The sequence below is a fragment of the Sinocyclocheilus anshuiensis genome, unplaced genomic scaffold, assembly GCF_001515605.1.
Source record: "Sinocyclocheilus anshuiensis isolate Anshui unplaced genomic scaffold, SAMN03320099.WGS_v1.1 scaffold1102, whole genome shotgun sequence".
In the NCBI taxonomy this organism is placed as follows: domain Eukaryota; kingdom Metazoa; phylum Chordata; class Actinopteri; order Cypriniformes; family Cyprinidae; genus Sinocyclocheilus; species Sinocyclocheilus anshuiensis.
In genome coordinates this window covers 425480-444307 of record NW_015539924.1, presented here as the reverse complement: position 1 = coordinate 444307, position 18828 = coordinate 425480, and the positions used below count along the sequence as shown (strand labels likewise).

At 33.8% G+C, this 18828-nt stretch overlaps 2 protein-coding genes across 3 annotated transcripts in view; both read left to right on the top strand.

Annotated features, from left to right (window-relative positions):
- Nucleotides 1-5986, top strand: part of LOC107686639 (protein-methionine sulfoxide oxidase mical2b-like) — a 61228-nt gene extending 55242 nt beyond the window's left edge. For both annotated transcript variants that reach the window (XM_016483704.1, XM_016483703.1), the window contains 3 exons: nucleotides 3610-3709; nucleotides 3799-3872; nucleotides 5204-5986. In XM_016483704.1, the coding sequence (XP_016339190.1) occupies nucleotides 3610-3709; nucleotides 3799-3872; nucleotides 5204-5388 (359 nt within the window). In that variant the 3' untranslated portion in view covers nucleotides 5389-5986. The remainder of the gene's footprint in view (nucleotides 1-3609; nucleotides 3710-3798; nucleotides 3873-5203) is intronic.
- A 555-nt stretch (nucleotides 5987-6541) lies between these two features.
- Nucleotides 6542-18828, top strand: part of parvaa (parvin, alpha a) — a 13754-nt gene continuing 1467 nt past the window's right edge. The window contains exons 1-12 of the mRNA XM_016483705.1: nucleotides 6542-6870; nucleotides 10294-10383; nucleotides 10483-10553; nucleotides 10640-10742; nucleotides 10893-11033; nucleotides 11813-11928; nucleotides 12860-12918; nucleotides 13860-13879; nucleotides 14444-14505; nucleotides 14580-14648; nucleotides 16390-16491; nucleotides 16852-16924. Of these exons, the coding sequence (XP_016339191.1) occupies nucleotides 6735-6870; nucleotides 10294-10383; nucleotides 10483-10553; nucleotides 10640-10742; nucleotides 10893-11033; nucleotides 11813-11928; nucleotides 12860-12918; nucleotides 13860-13879; nucleotides 14444-14505; nucleotides 14580-14648; nucleotides 16390-16491; nucleotides 16852-16924 (1042 nt within the window). The 5' untranslated portion in view covers nucleotides 6542-6734. The remainder of the gene's footprint in view (nucleotides 6871-10293; nucleotides 10384-10482; nucleotides 10554-10639; nucleotides 10743-10892; nucleotides 11034-11812; nucleotides 11929-12859; nucleotides 12919-13859; nucleotides 13880-14443; nucleotides 14506-14579; nucleotides 14649-16389; nucleotides 16492-16851; nucleotides 16925-18828) is intronic.

Here is an 18828-nt window from a genome sequence, read left to right as displayed (position 1 = left end):
AAGGGTTGCTATGACACTTACAACTTTTATGTCAGTTGCTGACAGCCATGCGAATGAAGCGCACAATGCCTTTGCCCTATCAAGCGTGCAAACTTGAGAAATATTTTGCCATAGGGAATGAGATTTCACTACCTTATTTCCACAAACTTGTTCTTGAATTCATTATTATATCATTATATAATTTATTTGTGTTTTTACCCTTATGTCACACATGTCACACAGGAAGTCACAGGGAGTGACTTGACAGGGCGTCTCTATGTGGACTTCCTGTTTGATTTGATTGATTTGATAATGAAAAACTAAGAATTGTTAAAAAAAGAACATTTATTCATCTGTTTCAGTCATATGACTTTTTTCATTCTTCCGCCATATTTATGACCAACAGCAGGGCAAAGTAGAATCTGCTCATGTTCATGAAAATGTTGGCTGAATGGAAATGTCATATGACTGTAATCGCTTTATAGAACAATTAATAATAATACAGTATAATAATAATACAATATCAAATATTAAGGCCTGTTCACACCAAGAACGATAACTATAAATATAACTACATTAACGTTTATTCTAAGTACACGCTCATCTGCCACTTTAAATTCTCGAGCTCGTTATAGCAAGATTGATTCTAACTGGGTGTTTTTATCATTCATTAGCTGGAAAAAAAAATCGTTCTGAAAGTGATTCCAATGATATTGTTTCTCTGTGCCTTTATCGTTATAGCTGTGGTGTGGACTCTGCCATTCTTTCATATTGAGAACGATTTTTAGAACTATATCTTTATCGTTATTTTATACTTTATAATTATCGTTCTTGGTGTGAACGGGGCTTTACAAACAATACAGTATTTCTTTCTTTCTGTCTTTTATTTTAATATATTTTACATATTTGAAATATATTAGAAAAAAAAATATATATAAAAAAAAAAATAAATAAATAAAACATACTTAACCTGAAAAACTTAGTTTCATAGCATTATTCTATTGCATTTATTTGTGCTGTTGTTTTGCAATTTTTTTTATTTGTTCTCATTTTATTACTGACTTTGTACTTGTGTTTTTTTATGAAAATAAAACTTTGCGTTGAAGAAAAGTAGACTTTTGTTTGTATATGCTGTCAATCATAGTTCTTAGAAAGAAAATCGGAATCGGCAAAAATCGGTATCGGCAGATCACACTAACAAAAAATCGGAAATCGGAATCAGCCAAGAAAATTGCAATCGGTGCATCTCTAACAAATATATGTATATATATATATGTGTGTGTGTGTGTGTGTGTGTTATAATAAGACAGTACATAACAGTAAAAAATATTTGACAGTACATACCCAGTACAAAAATACATTAAAAAAATATATATTTAAATTATATATTTCATTACCTAGCCTGTCATTTTTAATTATATGTAGTATGTACTTATTTTTGTATTTTAATATTATGTTATATTCTGTTTAATTGTGTATGTATTGTCTTTGTCAATGTACTGTAATGATATTTGTACATAATTTAAAATATAAAATACACAATTATTAAAAAAGAAAATATAAAAATACAAAATGTAAAATACACATACAGTACATTTAAATTGTGTGTGTGTGCTTTTAATAGTAATACTTAATTTTAATTGTTTTATTGTATTGTATGTGTGTTGTATTTAATTTTGTATTTGAATATTTTCTTTATTTTGATATATTTATAATTATTTTATTTTTTAATTTAAGTAATTAATGAATGAATTTATTTATTTATTTTGTATGTTTTATTGTATGGAATATGTATTGTCAATGTATTGTGATTGTCCATAGAAAGATTTTGAGCCACATCAGGACTAACCCCTGGATCCATATGGCATGTACACAAAGACAACCTGCAAATAAGCTGCTGTCTTATTGTTTGACTTTTTTTAGAGGAGGAAATTAGAGATTCAAATAATAGTGATTTGCATTCGAACTAAATGGCTATTTAGAGTCAAAATTATGTTGAAATGACTGCAGAGGTAATGGGTTCTGTAAATAGACAGAGAAAGGGAAAAGTGCCTCCGAAATGAGCTGAAAATGTGATGTTTCATTATTTTGGTGAATGTTGATCTACGTGGGGATTATTAAAGGCAACAAGTCTTTCCAAATGAAAAATGCCAAATCGCAGCAGCCTTTTAACATACTGCATAACAAGTTTATAATCATATTTTGAAAGCTCTAAGCTCTAATTATAAGGACTGTAAATTGAATTTTAACATCTATAAATTCACTTCTGCTTTTTCAGAAATTCCTCTTTTGACATCCTACAACCTAGACAGGCATTAAGAAACCAAATGAAACTACTAGGAAATGCAAAGATGGAACTTTGCTCCTAGATTTATATTTGAAGGCTGCCATAGTATTAATGCATAAAGCAAGAACATGCATTGCTTTAAGTGTGTCATGTGACATCTTATTCCTGGCCTTGTTTCGTCAAAGTACCTCTCTCTCTCTTTCATAATGCTGCAAGGATGCAGTCGGTATAGAAGACGTCCCTTTTGTGAAGTGGACAGCAAGGATACAGTGTGTCTTCTATCAACAGACTTCATTGAGGGCAGCAGAATGCTATTAATAAATACATGGGGGCAAATCTTTTGTGACGGTGCACTTTGACCTGCCAGAATCCATTGTTTGGCATGTTTATGTGTCTTTGTGTGGATAATTGTATTAAGATGAGGGGCTGTGGGGTGCGCTTTTTTGTTGAATAGGTTCTTTGTTAACTGACATTTGCGGCCTCCAAATGGATAGAGAGTTGGAGTATGTAGAAGACAATGCTCTGAAACTGTCAATGTGGGAGACTCGAACATTGTGGCACTATGGGGAGACTATTAGTGAAATAATAGTAGTATTTGGCTTTTGTTTGACTTGAAGTATTTAACATGGTCCTAAAATTGTTATTTTGTAGATTTGAACAACTAATAAGCATGCATTAGGTTTCCACAGTCACGGAAAACCTCAAAATATCAGGGGATTTTAAAATAGTATTTTCTGGGCCTAGAAAATCAAGTCATGGGAAGTTCTAATATGAATACACATTTAAAGTTTTCAAATATCTAGAATTTATAGAAGGACAATCTCCTCTATATACAGTGTATATATATATATATATGTATATATATATATATGCAAGCCTTAAGGAAAGCTGAAGAAAGCCTGTTCTTTGCATTTCCAAGAGAGTAGGCTATACTTCCACAGCCACACACACACACACACACATATATACATAGGCTACATACACACACATATATATTTACTTATTTTTATTGTATTTTTTTCGTTTAATTTCATTTTAGTATTTATTTTATTTTGTTTCATTTTAGTGTTTAGTTTATATACTTTATTCATATTTACATTTCTTTTTTAAAAGTTTACATTTTGAATTTTGCTTTTATTTTTTTATTCATCACAAATAATTGTAAAAGTCATGAGCTAATAGTGGATGTTTTTCAGTAGCAGTTGACTCGCATTGTACACTGTAGATCAAATGTTTAGGAACCAAGTCTATTCAAATCTGGCACCATCACATGATTGAGTCATATTAGTCGTGTTATAGATTTCAGTGTTCAGTAAATTTAGCCTATGTTGTCGTTTCCACAGGCGATGACTCCACAGATGAGACCACGCTACTGCAAACCTGGTTCAAACTGGTCCTGGAGAAGAATAAACTGTCACGATATGAGTCTGAACTCATGATCTTGTAAGTACTGTGACTCTTACAGTTTTTTTTTTTTTTTTTAATTAAGGTTTTTAATTTTATACTTGTCTTACACATGCTCTTGTCTCTAGTGCTCAAGAACTGGAGTTGGAGGACACTCAAAGTCGGCTACAGCAAGATCTGAGACGACGAATGGCCACTGAAGGTGGGTTTGTTATTATATGTGCAAAACTGGTCTAAAGTTTGGAATAATTAAAATAAAAAAAATATATATTTTTTTTTAAAGAAGTCTCTTATGTTCACCAAATCTGCATTTATTTGATCAAAAAATTAAAACAGTAGTTTTGTAAAAATATGTCAGTTTAAAATAACTATTGTTAATAATTATTGATGATCAATTATTAATAGTATTTATTCTTTTTATTGTCAATGTTGAATACAGTTTTTGCAGCTTAATATTTTTTGTGGAAACCGCACAACAATTTTGTTCAGGATTTTTTGAAGAATAGTCAGAAGAACAGCATTGATTTGAAATAGAAATCTTATGAAATATTATAAATGTCTTTATTGGCACTTTTGATCAATTTAATGTGTCCTGCTGAATAAAAGTTTTTTTAAATTTTTTTTTATCCATCTTACCCCAAACCATTGAATGGTAATGTATCATGGTTTCCACAAACATTTTAATAAGCAGCAACACAGTTTCAACATGAATAATAATAGGAAATGTTTCTTGAGCACCAAATCAGCATGTTAGAATTATTTCTGAAGGATCATGTGACACTGAAGACTCAAGTAATGATGCTGAAAAAAATTCAGCTCTGCCATCACAGGAATACATTACATGATAAAATATATTCAAATAGATACCAGTTGTTTTACATTTTAATAATATTTCGCAATATTGCTGCTTTTACTGTATTTTTGATCAAATAAATGCAACCTTGGTGAGCAGAAGAGACTGCTTTCAAAAAAAAAAAAAAGGTAATAATTATTTCAAACTTTAGAGAGATATTATAGAGATATAGCAACATAATGGTTACAGACCTGATCTAATAACTGGAAAGTCGTCATCGTGGATGTATTGCACATTAAATGTAAAAACATTTAGGTCTGTGGACCACCTTTTCAAATGTTGAATCTGATATTGGATTGGATAATTGGTTGTTAGAGTGATAAAATATTGTAAGTAGTGGCACATTTACTTGTGAACAGGAATTGATAGCTGCTGAGGAAGGTGATAGTGTCTTCATTTGCAAGTCAATGGTTGGTCCCTCAGCCTCCGGCAAACACAAGTTTATTCTAGTTCTTGGTGGTGAAGCTCACTGTTTACCAGTGAGACACATGCGGCATTAAGCCTGCGACAGAGGTGTCATTGTGTAATACCGGATTATGGTGTCATGCTTATCATACAACATATTTAATGTTATTCAAAGTGATTAAACCTTGTTACATGGTGAAAATGAGAAGTTATGTAGAAAATATGTTACCTTTTTACTGACGATATGCCTCTCTTTGTATTCCCTCCATTTCTAGACTGTGAGAAGAGTGCGAGTGAGCTGACGGAGGAGCAGAGCCTGCTGGTGGAGATCATGAAGGTGGTGGAGAACAGAGACAAACTGGTGAGTCTGCTGGAGGAGCAACGGCTGAAGGAGAAAGCCGAGGACAGAGATCTGGAGAGCATGATCCTCTCCAGAGGCTATCAGTTTCACTGGACCTGAACTTCTCACACTGGATGAAGAGCTGCTGTAGTGACCTGCAAGAAGAACTACTTTAGACTGAGAGAGAGCCTTATTTGAAGATCAACTTCTGGATCTTGAACAAACTGGAACACGCTTGTTTAATCAAACCTAACTGAATGCTGCCTTGTGTGTTCTTGAAAAGAAATAAACCAAAAACCAAACACGTGCCTCTTTATTAACGGAAAATGATGAATGTTAGATTTCAAAACACAGGTTGCACAGCCACAGAGGTGAGAGGACTGACTGCAAATGTTATTCACACTGGTGCAATGATATTTCTATATAGTTCAAGCTATTTTTCTTGGACTTGTTTGATTTATCGTTCCTGTTTTGTTTAAACTTTTGTTGAAATGTTTGTTCTGTGCTTTAGTAAATATTCCAATAGAGGCCAAAGTTTAACGGCAGTGATAAAGTGTGTCTGTTGAGTATTTGTTTGTCTCTTAGTCTTGCAATGAACATGATATCTTAAGTGACCTTAAATTGCTGCTCTTTCTAAAGTAAAACCAAATATCATTGTTTCAAGAATTAAGATTTTTGTCTGTCTGTTGCCTTGTGTAATTTATTGTAAAAACAATGAGTGGACTCTTATCTCCAGAAACATTTCTTAAGGTTAAATATGAATTTGAATGTGTAATTTCTATAAATGTACATGTACTAACACTGAAAATAATTGTAAAATATTGTTATAAGTTTTATAATATTTGATAAGCTTCTGTATATTATCAAATAATATAAATAAAAATACAGTATATTATAAAATATAAAATATTGCTTTTTTATTTACATATGATTTTTTTAACATGTTTAGTCTCTAAATTTACATATACTAAAATTGAAATATTTTATTTTATTATATCTAAGTATAAATAATACTTAAAAGGAAAAAAATTAAATGCGTAGTTTCAATGCATTAAGATTTAAAATATTAACATTTGAACAATATTAGAATATTACATTTTCATTTTTTAATGTAAAATATTAAATCGTATTAAAAAGCTAGTTTAAGCAATTCGGTCAAAGTCCGTCATTTTTATTTAATTTGTTTATTTAGGCTGTTTGTTTGTATGCATTGTTTTACATTCGGCACTTCATATCTCACGGCAGTACTAATACAATAGGCTTTAGCTCACCACGAATAACTTTCTAAACAGTCGCCCTTTGGAAAAGAGGGTGGGATCAAACGATAAGGGAAGCTCGTTTAAGAAGGCTGGGCAAGTGGCTGGAATTCCGTTTCCGTTCCTGTTCCTGGGATTTTACTCACTCCCTCAGCGGGGGAAATAGCATATTATTTACACGTTTCTGTCCTTGATTGTTCGTTTGAACTGATGGCGTCTTCCCCGCAGAAATCTCCGTCTTCTCCAAAGTCACCAACTCCAAAGTCTCCGTCCTCCAGAAAGAAAGATGACTCGTTTCTGGGGAAACTTGGTGGGACTCTGGCCAGGAGAAAAAAGGCGAAAGAAGGTAGCGATTTAGATTAAAACGCTTTATTTTGCACGTTCTAAGTATTAAACAAACTTAGTCATGACAGTTTTGATCTGAAGTCCAACTTCTTCAGAAGTCTGAATAATTCCCCCCTCCAACTGTATGGGCGCAGCCGCGCAGGAATACGTTTATTAACTCTGTCAGCCTCTCTATTCCTCGTATATACTTTAAAGCCCGAAAAAGAAACGATAACGGGTGTTTTTAAGGTAGCGAAAAATGTGATGTTTACATTCCCAAGTTTGTGCCGCTTTCTAGCGATGTTCGATTCGCGGACGAATCGTTCTTTTGAGTCGGTTCTTTTTTTTTAAATCACTTTACAAAAGCGTTCTGAGCGATTCGTTCACGAATTAAATCGAATCGGTCCTTGCGTTTCTCCAACTCGGTTGAATCGACTCATTGAATCGAGAACCGTCTCTTTTGAACATCTCTTTTCCAGCTCGTAGTACTAGTGCTTATGTTATTTGACAAACGAGGCGAAAATAAAATGAGAAAGGCGAGTAGTAGAAACATTACAAATAAACGTACCATTAAAAATATAAGGGATTTTCCTCATTAAAGGGATTGTTGACCCTAAATTAAAATTGTCATCATTTACTCGCCCTCATGTTGTTCCAAACCTGAGTTTCTTCTGTTGAGCACAAAAGAAGATATTTTGAAGAATGTTGGTAGCCACTGACTGGCACTCGACTGTAACTTACTCAATGACGCACTGACTCAAAAACGTGTCACAACCATGAATAGCGGTTCAGTTAAGATTTGACCTTTTAGTTATTAAGAGATTTTTTTTTTTTGTGCTCCGTTTTGGCAAGTAGCACTTTAAAGTATGCACCCTGGAGGCATGATTATAAAAATCTTTCAAAGTGTTCAACCACACCTAAAGATGTCTGAGTCATCAAATCATTCTGACAAAAACCTCTAGACTACAGTCTTGAGAAACACTAATCAGCCATTTATAGACCTGAAATCACAGGTTGGCTGGCACATTATAAAGTGTTCTTAAGCGCTGTCTTAAGCTAACACCCAGCTTTAGCAGTGTTCTTCTAACCATGTAAGGTATTCTTTCTGAATGAGGCTTAAGATTGTACAGGAATGAGTCATCTCAGCCTTAAAACAAGAACAGCTGCAGCTCTAGGCTACAATACCCAATAATCCCGACAAGTTATAGTGATCCGCATTCCTTAACAAATAAAAATATATTAGACTTGTTGTTGTGGTCTTATCCAGGGTAAGTAAATTAGGCAGTGTGCCGCTGCCCATTACATTGGAGTTTGCACGATTCCCAGAGTGCACTTCTGCAATGATTGCGTGGCATCCATCAGCACTCGCAAGGCTGAATTAGAGGAAAAAGCAGCTGAGCCTTCTGATACTCTGTCTATTTCTCCATCTCCTATTCACCCACACACAGGATGAAAACTGTGATCTTGATGGGTAATTGATGTATGATTTGATGAGGAATATTTTGTGGCTTGTACCCAGGAGGCAGTGCATTTTATGTTTATTGCTTTCGTTCCACAATTGGAAATATGAATTAAAAGGATGCAGGATGACTACCACAACTTAAAGGGTCATTCCTGTCGTGCCTTCATGTCATTTCAAACCTATTTAGTGTTATTTTTGTCCTGTGAATTAAAAAAATAATAATAATGTAGCTTTTTATTTTTAGCTCTTTCCAAGCAGAATCTTCTGGTGGAGTTGTAGGTAACTGGACCATTTCTGAAGAAATTGTGGTGTTTAAATTGTTTGACATCTATCCAGTCACCCATGTTAACTTTAATGCTCACCCTAGTACAAGATACATGAGGTCTTTGTCGTGCGTTGGATTGTATGCACCCCCACGTCAGTGAGAAGAAGCAGCGGGAGAGCAGCTGTGCGTGAGGTCGAGAGGGTGTTGATTAATAGGATATCGTACTCCATGGGCGGCCTCTGGAATCCAGCACAGGATGTTCGCATCCCCATAATCAGCGCTGTAGATGGCGATGCATGCTGGGTTGTTTCTCTGAGGATGTTGAGAATGTTGATGCATTGAAGTTCTCCTAAAGTCTAATAAATATATGCATTTTTACAATTTCTGCTGAAAATGTGAACTCTGATGCTAGGTTGTTGTGGGTAGTTTGCCAGGGTGTTGCTATGTGGTTGCTAAGGTGTTTTTGATTTCTGTGGTAGTGCTTACTTGGCCAAGTGAAAAAAAATATATATATTAAACCATCTGATGTCTCTGATACTCTGGTGGCTAAATATTTTTCATAGCACAAACAATAATATTTAATTACTTAATATTTCATTTAACATTTATAAATCAAATTTAATATATTTTAATGTATTTTTAATATATTTTAATACATTTTTAATATTTTAATACATTTTTATTTATTTATTAATTACTACTTTGTTATGGATATAATATACACTACTGTTTAAAAGTTTGGGGTCAGTAAGAATTTTTTATTTTTTTTTTATAAATTTCGGTCACTTTATTTTAAGGTCCAATTCGCCCTATTAACAAACCATTAACTATGACTTTTGCCTCAAACTCCTAATTTGCTGCTAAGTAATAGTTAGTAAGGTAGTTGTTAAGTTTAGGTATTGGGTAGGATTAGGGATATAGAATATGGTACTAATACTAATAAATACTAGTACTAATAAACAGCCAAATATGTTATTAATAGGGATGCTATTAAGCAGCTAGTTAATAGTAAGAATTTGTCCCTATACTAAAGAGTTACCCAAGTTTCTTATTCTCCATTTATTTGATCAAACATGCAGTAAAAACGGTAATACTGTGAAATATTTATAATTTGTAATAATTGTTTTCTACTTTAATATCTTTTAAAATGTAATATATCATTCGAAAGTGCTGATTTGGAAACATTTCTTATCAGTATCAGTACTTAAAACAATGTAGTTTTGAAAAAGTAATAGTTTTGTGGAAACCGTGATACATTTTTTTTTAGGATTCTTTGAGTAGTTCAAGTTCAAAAGAACAACATTTATTTGAAATACATTTTTAACATTATAAATGTCTTTACTGTCACTTTTGATTAATTTAATGAGTACATGCTGAAAAGTATTAATAGTAGTGTATAGTAATATCCACTTTCACTCTAAAATATGTCAGGTAACAAGTAAAATGGCTTGTAAATGGTTTTTCATATTGACTTTAAGTTTGGGAAGTTAAAAGGATCCTTAACCCTAACTATCTATAGTAAAAGAGATGCTTCTCCACAGCACTCATTATAATCTAACAAGGCAAATGATCATATTGTCAACCACTTGTATAACCGCAATAATATGAAGGTGAAAAAACCCTACTCGATTTCTTTTCTTTGTTTCTTTCTTCTTCTTTTTTTTTTTTATTCAGAAATAATTTGTCATCTCTCACCCAATGTATCCTGTATCCCATAGTATCTGAGCTGCAGGAGGAGGGGATGAACGCCATTAATCTCCCCCTGAGTCCCACACCTTTTGAGCTTCATCCTGAGGACATCATGCTAGGTAGGTGTACCCGTAGCCTCATTATTCAATTGATGCTCGCTCAGGTTAATAATATGCCCTTACACCTTCCTCCTGCCTGTCTCTTTCTCTTCCTCACAGAGGAAAATGAAGTCCGCACCATGGTGGACCCCAACTCAAAAAATGACCGAAAACTCCAGGAACTCATGAAGGTTTGTGTTTAAAACCAAAAATGTAAATTCTGTCATTTATATATTCACCCTCATGTCGTTCCAAACCATGATTATGCCCAAATTAGGTGCTCATTGACTGGATCAACGATGTTCTGGTTGGAGAAAGGATCATCGTGAAGGACCTGGCTGAAGATCTCTATGATGGGCAGGTTCTCCAGAAGCTCTTTGGTAAAGCATCTCTGTTTAGTTTACAGTATGGCAACTATGTATTGGTTATATTTGACTAGATATCCAGGAAAACTCTACCTGAACTCCTCTAGATCTTCTCCATTCTCCATTTTCTCCATTCTAATTTGGCCTTGTGTTTCCATCCCGTAGAAAAGCTTGAAGGTGAGAAGCTGAATGTTGCAGAGGTGACTCAATCTGAGATTGCCCAGAAACAAAAGCTGCAGACGGTCCTGGAGAGGGTCAATGATGCGCTGAAGGTCTCCACCAGGAGCATCAAGTGGAACGTCGACTGTAGGTCTTAAAGTGTCTACTTAGACATGCTGTGGTGCACAAAACGGCAAAGTAACGTCTGTTTAAAACACTATTGTGACGTGACATGTGGCCAAGTATGGTGACCCATACTTGGAATTAGTGCTCCGCATTTAACCCATCCAAAGTGCACACACACAGCAGTGAACACACACACACCGTGAACACACACCCGGAGCAGTGGGCAGCCATTTTTGCTGCGGCGCCCGGGGAGCAGTTGGGGGTTCGGTGCCTTGCTCAAGGGCACCTCAGTCGTGGTATTGAAGGTGGGAGAGAGCGCTGTACATTCACTCCCCCCACCTACAATCCCTGCCGGTACGAGACTCGAACCCGCAACCTTTGGGTTACGAGGCTGACTCTCTAACCATTAGGCCACGACTTCCCCATAAAAATATTGATGGGGGTTTCTCATAGCTTAGAGCTTCAAAGGCTTGGGAAACACTTAAGGTGATGTAACAGTGTCTTTTAGTGGATTTCAATCGCTCCACTTATGTGGAAGAGACACTGAAGAGATTGCAGGTCATTTTATGAGGCAGAGAGATTTATGCGCTATTGATTTTCGTATTAAATGGAGGCGAACATCAATCCTGTGTCCTTAAGTAACAATTCACAGAGCTGAAGCTACATCTCAGCTTGTTTCGTGCCAATACTGGTTTTAATTAATTCAAACAAAACTAGGGAATGCTAAGACCTAAATGTATTTTTTTTTCTCCCGTCTCTCTCTTTTTTTACATTTTTTTTTATTTAAAACCATTTACTAGCGGTTCATGCTAAGAGCATTGTGGCCATCCTTCACCTGTTGGTGGCGCTCTCACAGCACTTCAGAGCCCCCATTCGCCTCCCTGACCATGTGTCCATTCAGGTGGTTGTGGTCCAGGTACGTACCTCTGTTTTAGACTGTAATGTTCTGTAACTGATAAAAAATCTTTGTTGTTATGATGCTAGAAGTAGATGACATCAATCGAGTTATGTTTGCATTTAAAACACTCTGATAAACTCGTCAGACAAATTCTCTCATAAATCTCCACAAAATCACACAGAAAGGTTCAATTGTTGTTTTTGACCTACTAATCTTTGTCAATGTGTGTCTTTGAAGAAAAGAAAACAAGTCTGAAAAGGAAATGCATATGAAAGCTAATAAGCTGACGCTAGCTTACTGATATTGATGGCATCTGTATTTTGACTTTTTTCTTTATTTATTTCGATGTATTTCTGCTTAACTTTGCTATTGAATCAAATCCTTATGATTATAGTCAAAATGTCCTTGCTTTCTTTTGATATTGAATCAAGTATGGATGGTTATAATCCGTTAGCCTCAATTTATAAAGCTAATTAGCTCAAGTACCTGATGCTAGCTTTCTAATATTGATGTTTAATTTTGATGTTCTCATTGTTTTGCTTTCTATATTCTCTTGCTTTCAATGTTGAATCAAATACAGATACTTATATTCCTTTAGAGTCAAGGGAAATATTAAAAAATTAAAAATTGGAGATATTTGGAAATTTAATTTTCATACCTGGAAAAAGTGAAACTTGGTAACATATCTTGTATTACATTTTAATTAGTTGCCATTTTTAAATGATACATTTATATATCTATTATTAACCGTTCGTGTAGGAGTATGGATTTGAAAAATGTTGTCGCAGACTTCGTCATCTTGTATTTCTCCTGTTGTGCCTGACTAGAGGAACTCATTGTTTTCCCATAACGGATATTTTGATAGGACAAACGATAGCAGTTTATGTCTTCTGGAGATTTCTGGCTTCTGTTCATATTTAATCCGTTTCTTTTTTTTTCTTTCCCTTAGAAACGAGAGGGCATTCTTCAGTCCCGTCAGGTTATGGAGAAGATCACTGGCAACACAGAGTACGTCAACGCTGCAACCCTAATTTCCAAATGTCACCTCCATATGTTAATAAATGTGTCAATATCAGGGTTTAATAATCTTTTGCACCTTTTGTAATGATTCCTTTCATGCGTTTCAATCATTATGCGGTAGATCGCTGATTACAAGATGGCGTTTGGATTAGCTTTGGTGCTGTTTTGTCACCCTTTGTGTGGACACACACACACACACACACATATGTGCACAGCTGACTGTATGGCGGTCCAGCAGGCACCTGGCAGCTGGGGAGATAAGTGTGTGTTTTTGCACGTGTTTGTGGAATACTTCCTGAGGCTGTTATCACACACACACAGTAGCTGCTGCTGCCCAGGCCGATGGCTGGCAGGAGTGATTAGAGAGTGAGGAGGAGGGGGCCTCATGGGGAGGAAGCCCTGTCCAGGGCTGTCCCAGACTTGCCTGATCGATTTGATCACCCTTCCTCACACCCACATGGCAGCCACTTTTTCTGCCTGGCTTTCAGTGACTGTAGAATTAAGAGAGATAAATTACCCCCCATGTTGTACAGGAGATAAATGAAATGCCTAGCTTGCATTAATAAAATTTTTGCTGATAAATGACTGATTATTAAAATTCTACACAATAATAAAACAAACAAATAAAAAAAATCAATTTAAATGCTATAAGCTTCACCACATTATAATGTACAGTACATTCCTATTCAGGATACAGGATATTTTGAGATTTGCTAAAGATTTCATTTAACTGTTATTAAATTAGTAGTGTTTTTATAGATTAATTTAGCATTGCATGATGGCAGACAATTGAATATTGGATGACAACTGTTATATTGATGTTATGTGATGATTTTCTGATCACATGCTTATATGTGTGTATGTTGGTACTAGGTTCAATCATAATTTAATGTCTCAATCATTATTTGATGTTTTTTTTATGTTCACAGGGCATTATCTGGCAGACATGGTAAGTGTTATTTAATTATTATTTCCATTCCAAAATTCTAACACTGCTGTTGAAAAATTTGGAGTTAGTAAGTTTTTGAAAGAAATTGATGCTTTTATTCAAAAAAGATGTTAAATAAAAAGTAAGACATTTATAATTTTGCCTAAGATTTCTATTTCCAATTAATGCTGTTTTTTTAGCTTTCTATTTATCAAAGAAAAAGTTTCCCCAAAAAATATTAAGCAGCAAGTAAAAAAAAAAGAGAAATTTTACTTGAGCATCATATTAGAATGATTTCTGAAGGATCATGTGACACTGAAGAACGTAGAAATGGATGCTAAAAATTGAGCTTTGAATAAAAGAAAAATTACACTTTATTAATGCTAAAGTTAGAAAACGGTTCTTTTAAATAATTAATGTTTTTATTGTCTTTGATCAAGTAAATGCAGGCTTGGTGAGTATAAGGGACTTTTTTCAAAAACATTTCAAAATCTTACCAACCCCAAACTTTTGAACACCAGTATTTACTATTCCTTTAAAAGTTGCAGTTATGTTTCTAATTGCTGGATGTATTATTCTATTCAGAGCGTGATGCGTTTGACACCTTGTTTGATCATGCTCCTGACAAGCTGAATGTGGTGAAGAAGGTATGAAAGAACCAAAATATTAGCCGAATTGACATTCTTAAACAAGCCTGACCACATACATCTGTTTTCTGCAGACTCTAATCACCTTCGTCAACAAACACCTGAATAAACTGAACTTGGAAGTAGCTGAACTGGACACACAGGTAACAACACATGGGTCAGCTCAATAAATACATTGTGACTGTGGTAAACGAAAAATGCTAAGCCAGGAGAAATCATGTGTTACAGTGATTTTAATAAAATGGTAGCAGCAGCAATGTGATAGAAGACCAATAAATTAAGTGAAATTATGATTCTGTTATTTTAGTTATGATACAAACCTGTTTGACTGTGCACACTTTTACAAGGAGAACTGAAGCTTTCAATATTCAAAATGAACACAAAGGCACCATAAAAATATAATTTAAAGTAGCTCATTCGGTGTATACTCTATATTTCAAGTTTTCTGAACCCATACGATAGCTTTGTTTGCAAATACATGTATGTGACCCTGGACCACAAAACCAGTCTTAAGTAGCACAGCTATATTTGTAGCAATACCCAACAATACATTGTGTGGGTCAGAATTATCAATTTTTCTTTTATGCCAAATATCATTAGGATATTAAGTAAAGATCATGTTACATGACGATATTTTGTAAATTTCCTACCGTAAATGTATCAAAACCTAATTTTTTATTAGTAATATGCATTGCTAAGAACTTCATTTGGTCAACTTTAAAGGCGATTTTCTCAATATTTAGATTTGTTTGCACCCTCAGAGTCCAGATTTTCAAATAGTTGTATCTCGGCCAAATAGTGTCCTATCCTAACAAACCATACATCAATGGAAAGCTTATTTATTCGGCTTTCAGATAACGTATAAAACTACATTTCAGAAAATTGACCCTTAAAGGCACAATATGTAATTTTTGCCGCTAGAGGGCGCGGCTACTCTGTGCGGTCGTCACCAGTCTATTAAAACGCACAACATATTAAAGCGTCTTTGGTGTTTCCATGTTTTCTACAAAACAAAACCGGAAATCGAGGGGTTATGACGTCATTGGCAGGCGACACAATGACACTATGGACACGGTCCGTGTCACTAGTTAAAATTACTTATTTATCTGGATTTAAACATTCTTTGAAACATTTGGGATAATGTAAGTACACACGTCAGCAAAATATATAACACTGTTCTAGTGGTTTTTGGATTTTTAATAAAAAAATCTTACATATTGTGCCTTTAAGACTGGTTTTGTAGTTCTGGGTCACATATAAAGTCGATATTCTTCGCCTTATTTGTCGACTGTTTACGAATGCCAAATATTACATATTAATATATTTGAATCAATTAATAAGATCCTAAATGATTTCCTGTTAATACAAAATTCTATTATAATCTAAATAAAAACAATATGAGTAAATATAATATAAATTCTAATTTAAAAGTCTCTTATGCTTACCAAGGCTGAATTTATTTAATCACAAATACAGTAAGAATAGTCATTTTGTGAAATAGTTACAATTTAAAATAAATATTTTCTATTTGAATGTATTTTAAACAGTAATTTATTCCTGTGATGCAAAGCTGAATTTTAAGCAGCTGATACGTGTCACATGACCTTTCAGAGATCATTCTAATATGCTGATTTGCTGCTTAAGAAGTGTTCAAAAAACAATTGTGTTGCCTAATATTTTTGTGAAAACATGATACTTTTTTTATTTGAAATAGAAATCTTCTGTCACATTATGTCTTCTTCACTGACATTTTTTGATCAATTTAAGGCCTCCTTGCTGAATAAAAGTAGTTTTAGTGTGCCAGAATAATGTGTTATGTAAATTTGTACCTCGATTTGGCATCTACGACAGGACTGTGTTGTTCTGACTGAAGTGCGTTTGTAGTTTGCAGATGGTGTGTATCTGGTCCTGCTGATGGGACTTCTGGAAGGATACTTCGTCCCCCTCTACAACTTCTTCCTGACACCTGAGAATTTTGACCAAAAGGTAAAAATTAGCGCGTCTGCGGTTAGCGTGCTTCAGTATGAAAGCCACCCTGGTGTGCTGTGTTGAGTGTCATTGAGAGGGGGTGGTGTTGACAGTCAGCCCAGAGTACAGGCTGCTCACCTGGGTCACATCCAGCAGGCCCGGCCTGTGCCAGCTGGGCATGTCGCACCAGGATGCATCTGTAATCTGCCTCTGCACAGGAAACGGATAAGTGGGGTGATGTGTAGCTTCCTTCTAATGTCCAGTGCTTGTGTGTGGATTTCAGAGATAACCGCTTTAGGTCCATCTACAGTACAGTTTGGGGAAATCACTTTTTTGTATTTTTATTATACAATATGGCGGTTTCTTTTTTACCTGCAGGTTCATAATGTGTCTTTCTCCTTTGAGCTGATGCAGGACGGTGGCTTGGAGAGGCCCAAACCCAGGCCTGAGGGTAATTATGGCTTTGTTTGCTCCAAATCCTGTCATTGTAATTGTGTGGTTGACAGACCATTTAAAAAAGATTTGTCTTGTCAGAACTGTACTTCGATACTTTCCCAATTCGCAAGTGTTGCTCTTTCAGCCTGAATGTACAGTTCTTAAATGTCACATACAAAAATTTAATTGAAAGATAATTGAAAAATTATTTAAATAAAATTAAAAGCTTTTTTTGGGTTGGCTTGTGTTGTAAATGTAAATTACATAATAAGTACACTGCTGTTCAAAAGGTTGGGATCAGTAAGATTTTAACAATTTTTTTTAAAGAAGTTTCTTATGCTCATCAAGGCTGTATCTATTTAATTTAAAATAAAGAAAAAAACTGTATTTTTTGTGAAATATTATTGCAATTTAAAATGTTTTCTTTTTTAATTTACTTAAAAATATAATTTATTCCTTTGAAGCAAAGCTGAATTTGCAGCATTATTATTACCATCATTCTAATATGCTGTTTTATAATCTATGTTGGAAACTGTTGTGCTGCTTAATATTTTTTGGGACCTGTGATACTTTTTTTTGCAGGATTCTTTGATAAATAAAAAGTAAAAAAGAACAGAGTTTATTCAAAATAGAAATTTTGTGTTGCAATTTTGTGTTACACTACTATTCAAAAGTATGGGATTAGTAATTTTTTTTTTTATCCTTTTTTTTTTTTGAGAGAAATTAATACTTTTATTCAACAAGGATGTGTTAAATGGATAAAAAATGATAGTAAAGGATAGTAAAGTATTTATTTTTAATAAATGCTGTTATTTTTAACATTTTATTCATCAAAGAATCAAAGAAAAAAGTCTTAAGCAGCACAAGAGTTTCAACACTGATAATAATCAGATAATAAATGTATAAATCAGATAATAAATCAGCATATTAGAATGAATTCTGAAGGGTCATGTGACACTGAAGACTGGAGTAATGGCGGATGAAAATTCAGTGTTGTCACAGAAATAAATTATATTTAGTAAATTAAAATAGAAAATCAATGTTAGGAATTGCAATAATATTTCACAATATTACATTTTTTTTTTTGTATTTTTGATCAAATAAATACAGCCTTGAAGAGCACAAGACACTCCATTAAAAAAAACATTAAAAATCTGACTGATCCCAAACTTTTGAGCAGCAGTATAAAAAGTATATCTTGTACGTAATTGTCTGTTCTTAAATGGTCTTTTTAAATTAAAATTACGTTTTTATTAAAAGTTTTTTTTCTTTCCTTGAGAGTAGTTAGTTAGAACTTTTTCTTTGCTTAAGAATATGTAGTTACTTATTAATTTTAATTAAAAAATACAGTTCTATTTTCCTTACTTAACAATAGTTAGCCGTTTTCTCTAATTTTTGAATAATTAATATTTAATTAGTATAGGTTAATATGTAATATATTATTATATTATGTAATAATTAATAATAATATATAATAATGTATTAATATTATAGTTACAATTAATATAATATTAAGTTATTATAATCGAAGTAAGATGTTGTTAATAAATACCTTATCTTATGAGCTATTTCAACAAATCGGCAGTTCACAATATACAATAGATTCTATACCGTATACAGTATCCATAATATACACATACAAAAACTTCCTGTAGCTGAAACAGAAGAGCACTAGAACCGCTAGGTCGTCGGTATAATTTACAGGGAACGCAAGAACTGATCAAATGTGTACCTTACCTTGAATGCAATGTAAGTTGCTTTGGATGGAAGAGTTTGTCAAATGCATAAATTTGAATAAATACTACACAAATACAGCTCTATATACACTACTCTATATTTATAGTGTTTTAAAGTGTTCTTTATATACTGTGTGTGCATTTGTTTGTGTGTTGCATTGAATGATTTTCAGATTCAAAGTGT